Genomic DNA, 16,329 nt, shown 5'->3' on the forward strand with positions numbered 1-16,329 from the left:
GGATCCTGCAGTGCTAATCCGCCCCTTCCACGTCACGTAGCGGCGACTTTATGGAATCACAACCGCGTCGTGATTTTGCGGCTTGCAATCCGCATGTTATGACCAATTATCAGACCAATTATACTCGGGCTTACCTCAAGTGGATCGACTGAATTCCAAAATCATGCTTGGCTAGCAAACAATCTACAGTGATCTTTGACTTTGGCGGACTAAAGCACTCGCGCGCGTCACCTGGGTCCTCCGGCCGCTGGCATAGCTCCGCGGAGTCGGGACACTCCTAGAGTGAGTTATACAGCCTTAGAAAATTTGCGTGGAATATATTCACCTACGTTGCAGTGGCAGTGCTCGCCATGCTGCGCATTACAGGGAGTCCTCCCTCTTTGCAAATCCCGGTCGTGCGGTGGTGCATGAAACATGGACTCGTCATGTAGCTATCCTCTGTTGTCTGCTGAGTGCACCTGTAGTCCCCCGGCAACCCGCACCCTCTACCAGGGCACGCCCTCCCGCGATTTCCGCCAGTCGCAGTTGAGGACCCTAATACCAGAGGAGAGCCATGGGCTTGCTCGATACATTCTACTCCACGAAAGGCCCTCTGGGTGTGTGGACGCCGGTTGTTGTGGTAAGACTTGCATGTGTTCCAGCCCCTGTAAAGCAGCAGCAGTTCGGAGTGGCGCCGCTCCCAGCGCAGGGCTGCTTATGCCGGCCCGAGCTAGTAAGCGTGCCTTACTCTGGTTGTATCTTACGCAGGTGCTGCTGAACGCGCTGGGCGTGGCACTGGGCCTGGGGGTCGTCCAGGTAACCTACAGATCACCCTGGCACACAAGCGGGCGCCTCTATGCGCATATCGCTCCTGAGTCCTTACCGCGCCGCATCACCCGCCACGCCACTCAACCGCCTCACTCCAAACTCCAAAGCCCCTTCTCCTGCTTACACGCACAATGCATGCCCGCTGCGCAGCTGTTCAAGTTCCTGTTGAAGCCTCAGTACGATCTGGCCAAGCTGCCGCAGCCGCCCGTAGCCGACTGGGTGCTGGGGCACGTCAAGCACCTGCTGCGCAAGGGTGGGGCCAGCGGGAGGGGGGAGGGCGCAGAGGGGCCGGGGGAGGTTGTTTACACCAGCCCAAGCTAAACCGAACCAAATATAAAAGAGCGGGGAAGAGAGCGCGGCCTACGCTTTGGCAACGGAGTGGCACTTGAGGTGTGGGGTGGGTCACCGGGGGCGTTGGCAGCCGGAGAGGGTGAGCATTGTGGAGTGCGTGGGCAGTGGGGGCAGTGTGGGTACGGCCAAGTGGAGGGCAGGGGAATGAGTAGGCGGGGGGATCAGCCTGCACAGGTGCGCGTGGGGGCTTGTACGGTGCATCGTACATGATTAAAATCCCGGTCCATAAGCAGCACGCAGATCCAGAGACGGGATCCAGCACCCATGCTAATGGCGTGCGGCCTCAACCCACAACTCCTCATGCCACCATAACACGTTACCCACTTGACACGCAGACTACCACCGCGTCATTCTGGGCTGGGCCAAGCAGTACGGCAGGATCTTCAAGCTCAGGTGCGCGTGTGTACGACAACACCTAACAACAGCTGCGCCCGGCTGTGTTGGTTGTGCATTGCGCCGATTGCAATGCGTGCGCATGGCGTCGACATGGACATCGGCAATTTGGCTGTTGTAAAGCACACACACTGTGGAAGGCCTGAACCCGGAGTTTGGACGCTGACTCTGTCGCTGGCACACACAGGATCTTGAACGAGTGGACGGTGGTCATCACAGACCCCGCGGCGGCGGCGCAGGTGCTGGCCACCGTGCCCGGCCGCACTCATAACTACAAACACATTGACGAGGTGGGGCATGCCTTGTGGTTGGGGCCTGGGGCCTGGGGCTAGGCGGAGCTTGCGTGTGTGTGATTGGCCGGGTGTTGCAGATGGGGTTTCATGGGCGCACCTCACCCACTGCTGCGTGCTGCACCCGCACCCACCTGCACCTATGTGCAGGTCCTGGGCGGCCCTGGCAAAATCAGGTGCGGGGCCCCGAAATCCATACTCCTAGCATGCACATGCACATGGCCACCGTGACCCTATGCGCCCCGGAGTTTCTCCCCTCGGGGTGCGTACTGGTACGTTGGCTTGGGCGCGTAAGCCTCCCTCTGCCCACACCATCCTCCCGGTTCCCCACACGCAGTATGTTTGGCACGCCGGACGAGGTCCACTGGCGTAACGCCCGCAAGGCCACTGCGCCCGCCTTCTCCATGGCCAATGTCAGGTGAGGTGCGGGCGTGGGGGGCAGCGCCTGCGACAGTGCTGCACAACGCAACGGAAACGGGACCCGCCCAAACGCCGGCGTTACTGGCGGATAACTACCAACTCTGTGTGTGCGGGACGCGTGCTCATGGTTTCGCTACCGTCGGTGCACTGCGTGTGCCTGCGTGGCGCATTCCTCAATTTCCAAGCACTCTTGCTCCCCACGCCCCGTGCACGCCTCCTCAACCCGCCCACCATTCCACTCACCCACCCACCCACCCGCCCACCCACTCAACCCCTCAGGCGCTACTACGGCGGTGTGCTGTCCGCCGCGGGCGAGCTGTTGTCCCGCCTGGAGGCCGAGCAGGGGGCGCTGGGGGCCGTGGACGCGGAGCCGCTGCTGCAGCGCCTCATGCTGCGGGCCACACTGGAGGGGCTGTACGAGGTGGGTGGGAGGGGGTTGAAGAGGGGTGGGGAACTGGGGTTACGGGTGGGGGTAAGGAGGGCACTCGTTTTCAATTCCTTGTACTGCGGCATCCCACTGCGGCACCCACTGCAGGTTCCTGACGCCACCGCTCTGCCGGGCTTTGACGAGCTTGCGTCCAACATCCTGCTGCTCATGGCGGAGGCCAACGCGCAGGTGGGGTGACGTGTGTACGTATATGTTTGTGTATGTATGGGCATTAACCGGACCAAAACCCGACATCAGTTCAGAGGTTGCGGAGGAGGGCAGGGCTAGGGCCTGCACGAGGGCATGGTGATGCTTCGAGCCGGGTCCACCGGGATGCCTTACGTCGGCTGCAGCGGTGGCTTGCGGCAGCGGTGGCTTGCGGCTCCGTGCGTGTCTGGCTATACGGCAAGTGCAAAGCGCGTGCTGCCTCACCAAGCCCACCCCACCCCACGCCACCTACACCTAGGTGACGGACCCCCTGCGGGCCTTCTTCTATTTCACACCCATAGCGCCGCTGGTGTCGAAGGTGCGTTGGGGCTACCACACGGGGTGCCCCAGTGCTCTCATAGTCGGAGGCGTCTTCCTCCTGCGGCGTTTAGCCAGCTAGGTCCACTGCATGTTTACGCTGCGCCGTCTCAGATGCCGCGCTGTAAAAACTCTCTCTGGCGCTGACCGCCATTGGCAAACCTCTTCGTTTGCGCCCCCTGGCCCACAACAGCATGTGGCCAGGTGCCGGGCGGCGCTGAAGCAGGTTGTCATGTTCCACGGCAGGACCGCCGCACGCATCCTGGCCCGGTGAGCCCGCGTTTGTTGTTTGCTTGTATGTCTGTGTACTACCTTTTCCTTACCTTTCCTGCATTGCTGGAGGGTTACCCCGGTACAGTAGTGCGCCTCATCTCACCGGCCGTTACCAGTCCAGCAATGCATCACGGTACAGCCTTGACCTCCTCTGCTGTGCCCTCTGCCGCTGCGGCCGCTGCCTGCACAGCCCCGAGCCCTCCCCGGACAACACGCTGCTGTGGGCGTGCCTCCACCGCCTGCGCCATCCCCACACCGGCCGCAAGCTCACGCCGGGGCAGCTGCACCCCGAGGGTGAGGGGATTGAGGAGGGGGCCTGAGGGTGCCGAGCTGCGGATGATGTGGAATACAGGGTAACGACGCTGGTCTGACAGGAAGCGCAGCAGCGATCGAGCCTCGCGACCTTTCCTCGCTCCCCTTCCCGTTTCCTCCCGCACCTGTGCTTGCTGCCTTAACAGTCTCTTAACTCGCTCCTGACCTCCATACCCACACGGCTGCTGCGTGTGCAGTGGGTATGTACACTGCTGCCGGCTTCGATACCACCGCTTCCACCGTCGGCTGGTGCATGTGAGCCATTCGGGTGCGGGTGCGGGTGTTGGCTGTTAGCTATGCGGGCTTCTCAGCCGACGGCGGCGGTTGGCAACCCGCTCCGTCCGATCGAGTGAGCCCAGGCCTTCTGACGATGGTCCTGTGCGTGCTACAGCCTGGGGGCACGGCAATGCAACGATGTGGCCATAGCATGCGCGTCCATACGGTTGCCTTTACAGTTTACGTTTATGCCACCATCGGATTACCTTTCTCACCTGGATCCATCTCCTCCCATTTCGGCCCCGGGTGCAGGTACGCCGCCTCGCTCTGGCCGGAGCAGCAACAGGCAGTGGCGGCGGAGCTGAGGGCGGCGGGCATTTTCGGACCGGCGGCGGTGGTGGAGGTGGCGGCGAATGCGGAGGAGGCCGAGGGCCAGGTAGGCTGCGCAACGAGGTTAGTCTGTCGGGTCAGCTGTGTGGCAGCGAGGACGCATGAATGTCATGCGCCCTCCTCTACCTTGCGCTCTGCAACACTAGCAACACGCATGGTGCAGCAACGTTGCGACTTGCTTCTATGCGCTGCTACAAAACTCACTTGTTGCGTTCTCGCTGCGGCATACCGCACCGGGCGTGCGATGCAGTCGGGCCCCCGGCGCCCCCCGCTGCGGCTGGACGCACAGCACTGCCCCGGTCCCGAGGAGCTGGCCAAACTGCCGCGACTCAATGCCTTCATCAACGAGGTAGGTTGGTGGGCCGCGTCGTGTGTCTTTTTGTTGGTCGTGTTAGAAAACACGAGGGAAGGAAAAAATACGCACGGCAATCTATGAATGCGGATGTTACAGAGGGGACAGTCCCAGCACCCGAAGACGCCGAGCCATCACATGCTATCAGGGCCCAACATGACTCCACCAACCCCGACTTTGCTGCAAACCCTCCCGCGGGAAAAGTCCGTGTGACTCCGCGCACAGTGAGTCCTAGCCAAGCCTCAACCCGCCAGAGCCCCACCGCTGTGCCTCAACGCCACAAGCCTAGGCACATGAGTGCCGAGAAACGTCTAGGCCGCAGGACACACGCACAGCGCACGCACTAACCAGGGCGCAAGCGTCCAGGTACTAGAACGGTCGCCCACACGTGCATCCTGCCCACACACAAAGCCACCGACCACGCACAACCTCTCACGGCGAGGGAGGCGGGGAATCAGCGTCTTACGGCAAGCGCAAAACCATGCCGTCACCAACAGCCCGAGTCAGCTACGACGGCAAGTCCAATGCTCAGCACCCGGGCCGACGGCAGCTTCGCTCGCGCCGCCAACCCGGCCATAACCACACGCTGCCGACCAAAGTCCAGGGCAGACATAGCAGCGAGACACACCACATCCCACACAGGTGGCGCAAGCCCCGCAGGCGGGCGCACTAACCACAACTCCTCACGAGAGAAGGCACTTAGAGCCTCCTCCGGCAGGAAACCCATAGCCATCCCCATACTTTCCCACAGTGACAGCGCAACAGTGCAGTCCCAAAACCAGTGACGCCGGTCCCCATCCTGCATGTCAACCCCACACGCCCAACACGGGTCAACAGCAACGCCGCGCGCACGCTCGCTAGCATGCCGTGGAAACGCCCTGCAAGCGTTGGCGGCCACACGCCACGGTGCTTCCTTGTGATGATTCTCCCATCTCAGCGACCACAAGCGGGCCAAGGTGCACGCGAAGGCCCCCGCCGCCAGGGCAGCCTCCACCCCCGACACACCCGCGTCGCACACATATTGCAAATGCTTAGCCTTCAGGGCAGACAATCTATGCGAGGCGGCGTGTGGCGTGTCCTTCAGGCTGTAACCGGGCACAAGTGGGGGATGGGAGGTGGTCCTGATCAAAGCACATTGTGGGCTATGAAGGACCATCAAGTGCGGCTGCTGCGTCTGCTGCACTCCTTGCCCCACAGGTGATGCGCATGTTCCCGCCAACCGCCGTCTCTGCGGAGAGGTGGGTCCTACATGTGTAACTGCAGGGCTCGCGCCACCGAGATTTCCAAGCTTGCTGTGTACTTCAATTGAGCATTGTTGTAACCTCCGTTTGGTCTTCTGGGCCGCGGCGCGCCGGGCCCTCCTCGCGCATGCTTGCTTTCGTGGCACACGCTAGGCCTGACACTGGACGTACGCACGATGCCGGGTTGACTTCTGCACACAGGCTGACGCCGGATGAGCCTGTGACGATCATGGGTATGACGTTCCCAGCTAAGGTGCGCACCACGTTCCTTCGAGACGGCATACTTGTGCTGCTGCATGTTGCTTATGCGTTTTCGCCGTGCGCTCCCAGTGCTGCAAGTTGCACTGCTGCCACCCACAATTTCCCGCTGGCCCCTCAATGCACCCCACTTGCGCCATTCCAACACCGCCATCGCTAGCTACGAACTCATGCCTGCACCACCACCACCCCGCCCGGCGTCGTTTTACCTCTTCCTGGCCTCCTCGCCCCCCGCCCCCCGCGCCCCGCCCCGCTCACCCCTTTCCCACGGTTCCCTTTCTTCCTCTGCACGGCCCCACGCAGACGGTGCTGTGGTGCATTACGTACGGCATCCACATGAGCGATGCGAATTGGGAGGACGCCGCCAAGTTCAAGTGAGACAGCCATGGGGTGTTGGATGGTGCTGATAGGCGCAGGGTGACAACTACGTGGTGGTGATACCGGTAGCAGGCCCGGAGGTTGAGGAAGCCGGGGCGAGATGTTTGCAGGCGTGTGGGCTGCCCCGCCGCGCCACTGCAGCAGCGCCTGATGGCATCACGGCTCAGTAGGCCAGGCTGGTACCGTACCACTCATGCGTACCGGAGCAAACCCTGCCCACCCTACCCGCTGTGCGCACCCCTGCACAGGCCGGAGCGATGGCTGGAGGACCCCCGCTGCGCCTTCGCCAAGAGCCCGGGCGCTGGCGGCGCCGCTGCTGCGCCAGCTACAGCCGGCGGCGCCGAAGGCCCGGCGGCGGCCATCGGCGGCGCGGCGGAGGAGGAGCCGCCCAACACGGCGCCGCGCCGCTTCGTGCCGTTTGGGCAGGGTCCCAAGAACTGCGTGGGACAGGTGGGTGCACTGGGGGTAATGGCAGTGGGGGCTGTGGCAGTGGGGCAGTAGCAGTGTGGGTAGTGGCAGTGGGGGCACCGTAATCTAGGCCTGGTGGGCGATGGGCGGATGGTTGTAGGCACAGGAAGCACAGACCGGGGGGGGGAGGGTACGGTTGGGATGGAGGCAGGGGTGGGTCGGTGCAGGACCAGGCCGTGCGTCTGCTCAACAACGTGTGTCTGTCTCTCTTCGTACACACACGTGACCAGAACGTCCAGCAGGTAGCTCACACATCAGCACTTACGGTGCCCCTCCCCAACATCCACCCTGCAGCCCCCACCCCGTTTAGTTTGGGCTGGTATTTACAATCCCCCCAAGATTGCGTACCGTCTGCCATTTTCATAGCTAATCATGAATGCAACCCCCATGCAGAACTTCGGCATCACCGTGGTGCGGGCGGTGGTGGCGCTGCTGCTGCGCCGCTACCACGTGGACCTGCACCCAGACATGGACACAAGCCCCGAGGGCGACAAGCTGGGAGGCGGGGGTGGCGGCGGTGATGGCAACAGCAGTGGCAGCGGTCAGGCGGGCGGCTGCCGTCACAGCGCGGAGGACACGGCTCGGCTGACGCACGTGGCGGTGATCACCAAGCTCAAGAAGCTGCGGCTGGTGCTTCAGCGCCGCGACGACTGAGTGAGCGGCGGGTGAGGTTGGGGCGGCAGTGAAGAAAGGGAGGAGGAGGAGCGACAAGAGGAGGATAAGGATGAGGTGGTGGTGGAAGGAAGGCGGGTGGTGAGGGTGCCGGGTGTGGTCAGGTAATGGGCATTGTATGTTTGACAGCACAAAGTGGCGAAGGGCCTGTTGCAGGTGCTATTCGAATATGGCATACGGTACGTTTTGCAAGACAGTGCATCTGGCATCTGCGAATGACTCTACGATATTTGCCACTTGCTTCCCGCGCCCTGTCCCATCGCACTATACCGTAGTTCGGCCGTTCCGGGCGTCAAGCTAGTTGCGTATGTGCGAACGGGTGGAAATGGGAAATTTGATCGGAGCCGCGTCGAAGTGGCGGGTCAGCGGGTGGGGCCGCAGGGTGCGAAGGGACTCATGACACGCCTCTGTTCGTGGAAGGGTTGCTTAACTTGCTCTGCTTCAATCTAACAGAAGTCAACATACATCCATGTCCGCGTAATCTCATCTTAATGCACACAGCGAGCCGCACGGCCCTTAAGCTGACCCGACATGACAGCAGGCCTTCAAGGTAGTTCCCGCCACGCTAGCCCACCCCACCCTTACTGCGACGCCTGCGACCTTGTCAGCAAGGCCAGCCTAGAGTCCTCTTATTTCGCTTGACACTCCTGGCCTGGGTACTCTATGCGTGCCTGCCTGTGACTTTGTAAACGGTCCCAGCGCCAACGTCCGCATCGCCGCACGAAAACCCCATGCATACACACCGGCGCGCCTCCCAAGGCGCCCCGCCCAATGCTAGTCATGTAACGCTTCAGCGAGCCCCCAGTACCGTCCTCATTTCCTCCAGTGCTTGCCCCTTGAACAAAATAGTGCTGCCGCAGGCTGTGCCGCAGGGCGCCTCCTTTGCTACCGCTCATCATCACGACAGCGCGTCTGCTACTGTCACCTGTCATGTCTGCTACAACCTCCCCATACCGACTCTCTGTAAACCGGTCCCCCGGCCCGCCCCCTTGTACGCCCCGTCGGCCTCGTGCTGCCTGCTCCTCTCCGCCTTAGCTTGCGCCTGCAGGCCCCCAGCCTCTCCCCCCCACACCCTACCGCCCCCCCCCCTCACTGCACGGTGACAGTGGTCTCCACCTGCTGTCGGCACATGGGGCACACGCCGGTGCGTGTCATCACGTCGGCGGCGCACTCGGCGCACAGCACCATGTGGCCGCAGGGGATGAGCACAGTGGTCTTCAGCGCCGCCATGCAGGCGATGCAGCAGTGCTCGTCGTCTAGCAGGTGCTCCGCCTGCACCTGCGGGGGCGGCGGAAAGGGCGGCGGGGGACACAGCACGTAAGTGTCAGGCAGTGTGGGTTGGTTGCAGGTGTGTGTTGCTGTGGAGGTCCATGAGCCTGTGTGTTGACGGCGATGCGGTCATGGTTGGCCGCCACAAGTACGCCATCCCATACACCGCGCATTCGCGCCGTGCACTCCAGCCCCAGACCCTGCCCTATCCTTCATTCCCCACTGCCCATCAGTCATGCCCTCATGCCCCTCATTCACGCCCTGCCGCATTAGGTAAGTGTACTTCCCCCCGGCCTCGCACATGCATCCCCGCCCACATTCCCCACCTGGTTGTTGCCCGCTATCAACGCCTCATCCTGCAGCAGCAGCGCCGAACTGATCAGCGCGTGCAGCGCCTCCGCATCGCCGCCGCCCGAGCCCGCAGCCGCTGCCACCGACGGGTCCCGTGTGGCGGCTGCGGACTGGGCGCCGTAGCCGCCTGCCGCTCCTGGCCCTGCCGCTCCTGTTCGGCCCGCTGCGTATGGCCCCGCCGCGGACGCGGCCGCTCCAGTTGCGCTGCTAGTGGGGGCGTAGCCGACTTGCCGGTAGGCCGCCGGCGGCGGCGCCGCTGCTGCTCCTGGCCGGTAGGGTGCCCCAACGGGCCCCGCGGTGGCTCGCCCTGCACAACAGAACGTGGCCGAGATGGTCAGCTCCTTGTGCTGCGGACCGGACACCCCTTCGCACTCGTTCACAGGCTGGGCGCGCGCAAGCTGCCCGCACCAGACCGGCACCGTCTTCCGCGGATTGCCACGAGCACCCCCAGCAGAACGCCCACCTACGTTACCAGCATCACCATCACAACCTCTAACCCCGACCCCCAACCCCAAGCCAAAGCGTCCCCCCACCTGACGCGCTGGTCGCTGGCGCCGCGGCAGTGCTGGTGCCATGATAGGCTGCGAGCAGGCGCTGGCCGCGGCCCCGGTCCTCCGCGCTGGCCGCCGGGATGGTCATGTTGTCTAGCCAGTCCTGGCGGCTCCCGTCCGGCAGCTCCACCCACCACTCGCCGTAGCCCTGTGCAAATGGCCCGGTGGTAGAGGGGAGTGGGGCATCGAATTTAGAGGTGAATGACGGCCCCGTCTCCAACTGCTTGTCCCGGTCCGACATCGAGCTCAGGGACTTAAATGCCCGAACACGGGGAAATGCAAACCAGGTCCTGCCTCATTGCCCCTGTGCCGCACCTCTCCCCGACTGCTCCTAAGGATGATGCCCATGGGCTCCAGGCCCTCGGACACCGACTGGAACGTGGTCTTGGTTTTGTAGCCGCCGCTAGTCACCACCACCTCGCCGCTGGGCTTGGCGATGACAATGTCGGTCTTGTGGAAGCGCATGCACACATCGCCACCAGCGTTGCGGTACACCTATCCGAGGTTTGTGAGTGGGAACGAGTTTGGCAGGGGACGACACTTTGGCCAGTGCTTTGCAGCTACATGGGCTTCGGGCTCTGCACGCCGAAAGCAACGCCTTCGCGTCTGCCGTGATGTATCCGTGTTGGGCCCTTACGCCCTACTGCCTTGGGCCCTAGCGCCCTTATCGGGCTTTACCTTTTGAAAGGTCTGGTAGTAGGTGTCAGTCAGCGGCCGCCCCTCATCGTCGTGCGTGCGGGCCCGCGGCGCCCGCGGCGGGGGCGCAGCCTCCGCGGCCCCGAGGCCGTAAGGCGCACGCGGCATGACCAGCGCCGCCGAGGGTCGCGGCACCGGCAGGGCGGCGGCGCGACTGGAGCTGGGGCCAGCGCCTGCGCTGGGCCCCCGAGCTGCGGGTGCAGCCGGAGGCCTGGAGCCGGATGGCCCCGCGCCAGCGCCGGATGGCCCTGTTCAGGAGGCGGGCATTGTTTGCACCAGCCCCATGAGGAAACGGGGAGTTGCACCTCGAAAACGGTCGGAGCCGAGGTGGCCAGTTCGCATGCGGAGGACCCCGCTTCGACGGCGTGGTGAGAAGAGGGAATGCACCCTCGGCAGTCGTGCCACGCGTGTCTTCGCCGAACACTTCACCCCGCGCCGCTCCCCGCCAGCTTACCCGTTGGGGGCACGAGTTTCTTCTTATTCTTCTTGGACACCACCTCCACAAACTCTTCATCACTATTTAGTTCTCCACCCAAACCGGCAAGCGCCGCGAAGGCACCGCCAACATAGCCATCGTCGCCGTCTTCATCGTGGTCCGATTCAAACGCCGATGGGTCATATTCTGGGAATCCATCAGGCCCAATCCGTGTTGCTGCGCCCGCGGGTGGACCTGTGTTTAAGTCCGGCAGTCGGCGATGGAGGTCACGCGGCAGTCCATGGAATCGTCCTTGCTCAGGTTCATTTGGTTCAAATCGCACCATTGTTCCAGTCGTTGCGTTTGCCGGTACGCTCTGCAAGCATTTCTTGCAGACTTTTTTTGGTAGCTTTTGTGCGCGACATCCGTGTGATAGAACCAACAGACAATCGAAGTTTACACAAAATAAAAAGAATACATGCTTAGGAGGATTCCCGCCTGAGTTCCCGCCCGAATTGGAAAACACAGTCTGCCACGGTCCCGCCCGCTTCGCATGTTCTCCCCGCGCCCCCCAACATGAACTTGGCATTCACGTCCAGTTCAATCAACGGGTATCAGTAGGCATTCCTATTGCCACTATAAACCCGGCCCGGCCCCTGACCGCCACATCCTCAAGCCCGCTTCGGCCATTGTGCCTCCACCTGCTCCCGAAACAACCGCATCCGCTCCGCCTGCTCGCCCATCACCCGCTGGCAGGCCAGGCCCTGCAGGGCGGCCTCCAGGTCAGACTGCTCCACAGGGCTGGGCACATCTGCCCTCTCGCCTGCGCCCACGCCGGCTGATGCGCCGCCTGCCTTGGCGCCCAAAAGCTTGCGGGGTGTGCCCCTTGTCTGACGGCTCCCGGCGGCGCTGCTGCCGCTGGAGGCTGTGGGGCCGGCGACGGCAGACTTGCGGCTGACCGCACGAGATGACGCGGCACCTCCCTGTTAGCGATGAATGTAGGTCAAGCAGTGATATGAACGGTCTACTGCGCATGTGTATTGATTGACACGCCGATGCTGTTGCAGGGAGAACCAAGCTACGTAAGCACGGCGCTGCCACGCAGTCGACCTAATGACGACAAGCCCACGCGACTCACTCGCCGCGCTGAGGCCGCTGCTGTCGCCGCCTCGCACATGGCGGCAAGCGACCCGCAAGTGAACCCCTCCGTCTGCCTGTACCGACAGAATTTGCATGCCATTGGTGCCGTGTGACTGCTCTAGGACAGACACGCATGCCGCCTGTACGACTGCAGCATTGCACCAATCCAAGTACCCAGGGCGGCTGAGGAATGAACCGCTGTGCGATATGGGCATGGAGCATGGGCGTGGCGGTAGGTGCCCTCATCCATCGCCATATCGCTTTGAGAATCAAACATATTTTGCCGCTTAGTGCCCACACTCACGTCACGAGCTGGTCGATCTGCTCCACTCCAAGAGCTGCGCCTTCCGCTGCCAATCGGGCTACCAGGAACAACTCCCGCGCGTCAGACTCGGGGGCACCCTGCAGGGGCAAGGCAGGCAAGCGACTCGGAAAGGAACATTCGGTACGGTACGTTGGCTACGACGCAACAGTGCCGGTAACATTTCACAGACCGGAGCAAGCATAATGCGGTTGGGGAAGGAGGTGGAGACATGGGGCTAGCTAGCGTCTTGCGTCCACGCGTACCCGATGTCTGAGCCCAGAGTGAGCTGAGCAATTTCAACCCCAACACTTACTGCCAGTAGGCAGTCGCTGGCGCCCAGCCTGGCAGTCATGGCGTCATCCAGTTGCTCGGGGCGGCTGGTGGTGGCCAGCACCAGCACGCGGAATGTAGGCGCTGCAATGCTGCTGCTACTGCCGCTCGGGGCGGCGCTGTTGCGGCTGCCGGCAGCGGCAGGCTGCTGCTGGTGCTGCAGCAGGAGCGCGTCCATAGCCACTAGCAGCTCTGTGGAACGAGGAGCACCGAAGCACTCTGTCCTCACAGCAAAGAACACACAGCTTCGAGTATAGAATTACAAGTTGCCAAGATCCGCACGCAGCCTTGCTGACCGTACAAGCCTCTGGCGTTTGTCAACCCGGCGCTTACCGGTGCGGATGCGGCGGCCCTCGGGGGTGTCCCGGCCCGCTGCCTCCAGCCCGACCAGCTGGTCCACGTCGTCCAGGTGCACCACCACTGCAGCGCCGCAGCCCTCAATGATGCTGCTGGCGCCAATGCCGTCAACGTTGCCCGGGTTGCTGCCGGACGCTGAGGCTGACGCCACCTGCGGAGCAGGGGGATGGGCATATTAAATGCAGCCAGCCAACCCAATGCCTATGCTCGCGCCTTGGACACTGTCCCAGAGCCGCTACGGCTCTTCCCCGACGACCCACCCGGAAGACGGCGCGGACCACCGCGTCCATGTGACCGGGCCCGTGGGGCAGCGGCTTGGCGCCCGCCACGGCCCCGGCCCTGGCAAGCAGGTCGCCCGGCACCCGCAGGTACGCCGCGCCTGTCTGCGCCGCCAGCGCCCGAGCCAGCAAACCCTTCCCGGCGCCCTGTGGACCGCACAGCAGCACTGCCAGGTTGCGCGCTGCCGTCGTGCCCTGGCGCGCAGCGCCTCCGGTCTCGCCGGCGCTGACAACGGCAGCAGGGGAGGGGGACGTTGTGGGAGAGCCGCTTGCGCTGCTGGGTGCGGTGGGACCTGGTGCGGCGCTGCTGGTGGAGCGGCCTGAGGATGTGGCGCGGCCCGGCGTGCGACCGGGGGTCCGGCCAGTGGTGGCCACACGGGCGGATGTGCGCCTCGGCGCATCGGAGGTGCTGGGTGCAGCTGTTGCGCCGCAGCTGGTGGTGGTGGTGGTGGTAGCGGCGCCCGGGCTGCTGCCGGCGGCCGCGACCAGCGTCTCCGCGTGTGCACAGCAGATGGCCTGTGAACAGAGTAAGGTCACGGTAGTGTACTAACACAGAAACCCTGCGTGTTAAGGAGCCCAGCGTGTTCTGGATACACAGGCATACCTGCAGCTGCTGCTTGGCGTCGTCCAGGCCGATTAACTCGTTCCAGGATACAGCTGCACATTATAGGCATGCGGTAATAACGTTTCAGTAGAGGCCCTTATGCTTGTTATGACGCCCGTGGTGCGCTCAACCTCTGCGGTAATGGGGGGCATGGCACTATGGCATCCACATACCATCGCCATTGTCCACTCCCGTCACAGACGCCGCCGCCGCCGTGCCAGGTGCTGGCACCAGCAGGTTGTGCCGCACCCACTCATCCAACGCTTGGGCCTGCGCTTCGTCGCTGACCACCGCTACGCGCCGCGCCGGAGTGCGCAGTCCCGTACCGGGCGTGCGGGGCAGACCCAGCACGCTCCCTACACCGCCAGTACCTCCGCCCAGCCCAAGACCGCCCAGCAGGCTTGCATTGCCGACGCCGCCGACGGGCCGCGCCGCCGGCTGGGGAGTGGGCACGGGCGCCATGGACACGGGCGGCACCATTGCGATACCCATCATACGCTGCATGCGAGCTGGCGTCCGGTCCGTGATCAGCATCGCGCTTGAGACCGACGAAGCGGCCGCTACGACGCCACCTGCACCGGCTGCCGCCCGTCTGCGCCGCGCCTCTTCCAATGCCACATTGCCCGCTCCCGCGGCGGCTGCGTCAGCGCCAGCGCTGCTGCCAGAGGGCGCGCACGCAGAGGCAGTGTGCGTGGCGTTCTGGTGAGCAGTGGCAACAGCAGCTGCGGCGAGTTCCATGGGGCTACAGCTGCTGCTGCCACAGCCCATGGCGCGTGCGGCCGGCGTGCTTGCATTACGTCCTGCCTGCTGCCGCTCGGCTTCTGCCTGGCTGCCAGCGCCGCCCGCCTCGCCGTTTCCCTCAGCGCCCAGCTCCATGGCACTTGCACCACCGCTGTTGCCGCTGCTGGTGCCAGCGATTGATGCGAGCAGCCGCGCCGGGGCCAGCGTAGGCGTCAGCGGGCTCTGCTGCTGCTGCTGCGTAGCACTGGCCGCGGCAATGTCGCCGAGCGTGACGGCCGCCATGCGCGCAGAGGTTGCGGACGGTCCTGGCGACGCACCCACGCCAAATGCGAGCCGCCGCACTGACTCCTCCAGCAGCGCCTCCTCCTGCTCCAACTGCGACATGAGGTCGCTATCCGGCACCTCCACCTCCACACCCGCACTCCTTTCCATTGCAAGGCCCGCTGGCATGAGCTCCAGCTCCGGCACGCCAACACCCCCGCACAGGACTGGTCCAGGCTGCTTGGGCGTCAGGTGCTGCAAGCTTGCCAATGGGCCAGAAACCGCCCCCAGCGAGGTGGAGGGGAAGGCGGCAGCCGGGTACGGCGTCGTCGCCATGAGCTGCGAGCCTTGCGCGTCTTGCGCCAGGGCGCGGGCGCGCAGCAGCGAGGCCGGTGCCAACCGTGAAACGCTGGGCTTGATTTCGCTCTGAAGGCGCAGGTTTGCCATCGAGGCTGCCAGCGCTGCCGCCGAAGCCTTCGCGGCTAGGTCGGCAAGCGAGGGCGTTCCCATCAGCTCACAGCGGGCTGCTGCGTAGGCATCCGCTGCACGCTTGGTCGCGGTGGCTGCAACCGTGAGTGGGTCGTCGGGAAGGCCGGTGGCAATGGGGGTGGTAGTGGAGGGTGTCAGCGGTCGCCCAGTCGCCGGGGGCGTGGACAAGAGAGGCCCCGCGCTGGCCTGCAGAGTGGCGTTCTCATCTGCGTCGTAAGCGCTGAGTGAACTCGGCGTCGCGGGTCCTGCAGAGGTTGTCACAAGAGGTTAAGCATTCGACACGTCCGACGTCGCTGCAGGACAAAGTGCACGCAGGGTTCGGATAGCGGTGGCATACCGGGAGTAGAGCCTGCCTCACCCCAGGCGTTCAGCCCACGCTATCCGTCTGCCCTTCCTTCCTAGAGTCCGCGTACCGCCAGTGCGCCTGGCCCTCTCACCGTCGCTTCCATTGACGGGGCCAGACACCATCGCCTTGGCAACTTTCTCCACCAAGTCGGTGCTCTTGCCATTCGCGCGGACACCCAGCGCCTTCGCACGCGCCTGAAGCTCCCTGTAATTCAATGCTTGCAGCGCTGATCGCGCTTCCTCCATCTTGTCGTCGGTCAGCTTGGAACTCCTTGCGTGGTCAGTCAATGCAGACTACACTGGCGTGGCAGCAGGCCGGAGAGAGCGGATTACCTAGCCACTTAAAATCAAGTCGTTCAAGTTGCACGGTAAGTCCTCTTTTGTGCAAGGGGGCGCGCAGGGCAAGCTGTTGTCGAAGACTAGGA

General features: G+C 63.7%; 3 protein-coding genes across 4 annotated transcripts; 1 reads left to right on the top strand and 2 right to left on the bottom strand.

Moving 5' to 3' along the window:
- The first annotated feature begins 139 nt into the window (after window positions 1–139).
- Window positions 140–8,181, top strand: CHLRE_09g399402v5 (uncharacterized protein). 2 transcript variants are annotated; one of them, XM_043065935.1, is made up of 21 exons: window positions 140–282; window positions 520–619; window positions 748–795; window positions 958–1,060; window positions 1,494–1,551; window positions 1,739–1,841; window positions 1,992–2,017; window positions 2,179–2,259; window positions 2,541–2,682; window positions 2,797–2,877; window positions 3,155–3,214; window positions 3,407–3,483; window positions 3,677–3,780; window positions 3,996–4,053; window positions 4,327–4,450; window positions 4,655–4,753; window positions 5,954–5,994; window positions 6,199–6,250; window positions 6,559–6,629; window positions 6,882–7,083; window positions 7,495–8,181. In XM_043065935.1, exons 2-21 carry the CDS (start codon window positions 554–556, stop codon window positions 7,753–7,755), a joined length of 1,857 nt encoding a protein of 618 aa, XP_042921351.1. In that variant the 5' UTR covers window positions 140–282; window positions 520–553; the 3' UTR covers window positions 7,756–8,181. The 2 variants fall into 2 exon arrangements, with proteins under 2 accessions (XP_042921351.1, XP_042921352.1); XM_043065934.1 differs by having other exon boundaries at window positions 526–619.
- Window positions 8,182–8,183: 2 nt separating this feature from the next.
- Window positions 8,184–11,489, bottom strand: CHLRE_09g399439v5 (uncharacterized protein). Its single transcript, XM_001694768.3, has 7 exons — window positions 11,399–11,489; window positions 11,095–11,310; window positions 10,623–10,888; window positions 10,260–10,439; window positions 9,927–10,092; window positions 9,369–9,700; window positions 8,184–9,051 (listed from the first exon to the last, which is right to left on the bottom strand). The coding sequence occupies exons 1-7, from the start codon at window positions 11,439–11,441 to the stop codon at window positions 8,863–8,865; spliced, it is 1,392 nt and encodes a 463-aa protein (XP_001694820.2). The 5' UTR covers window positions 11,442–11,489; the 3' UTR covers window positions 8,184–8,862.
- A 54-nt stretch (window positions 11,490–11,543) lies between these two features.
- On the bottom strand, window positions 11,544–16,329 carry CHLRE_09g399476v5 (uncharacterized protein). Its single transcript, XM_001694769.3, has 9 exons — window positions 15,997–16,329; window positions 14,242–15,804; window positions 14,069–14,121; window positions 13,447–13,980; window positions 13,163–13,337; window positions 12,813–13,021; window positions 12,500–12,597; window positions 12,194–12,269; window positions 11,544–12,038 (listed from the first exon to the last, which is right to left on the bottom strand). Exons 1-9 carry the CDS (start codon window positions 16,148–16,150, stop codon window positions 11,727–11,729), a joined length of 3,174 nt encoding a protein of 1,057 aa, XP_001694821.2. The 5' UTR covers window positions 16,151–16,329; the 3' UTR covers window positions 11,544–11,726.

Source organism: Chlamydomonas reinhardtii, chromosome 9 (genome assembly GCF_000002595.2).
Source record: "Chlamydomonas reinhardtii strain CC-503 cw92 mt+ chromosome 9, whole genome shotgun sequence".
In the NCBI taxonomy this organism is placed as follows: Eukaryota; Viridiplantae; Chlorophyta; class Chlorophyceae; order Chlamydomonadales; family Chlamydomonadaceae; genus Chlamydomonas; species Chlamydomonas reinhardtii.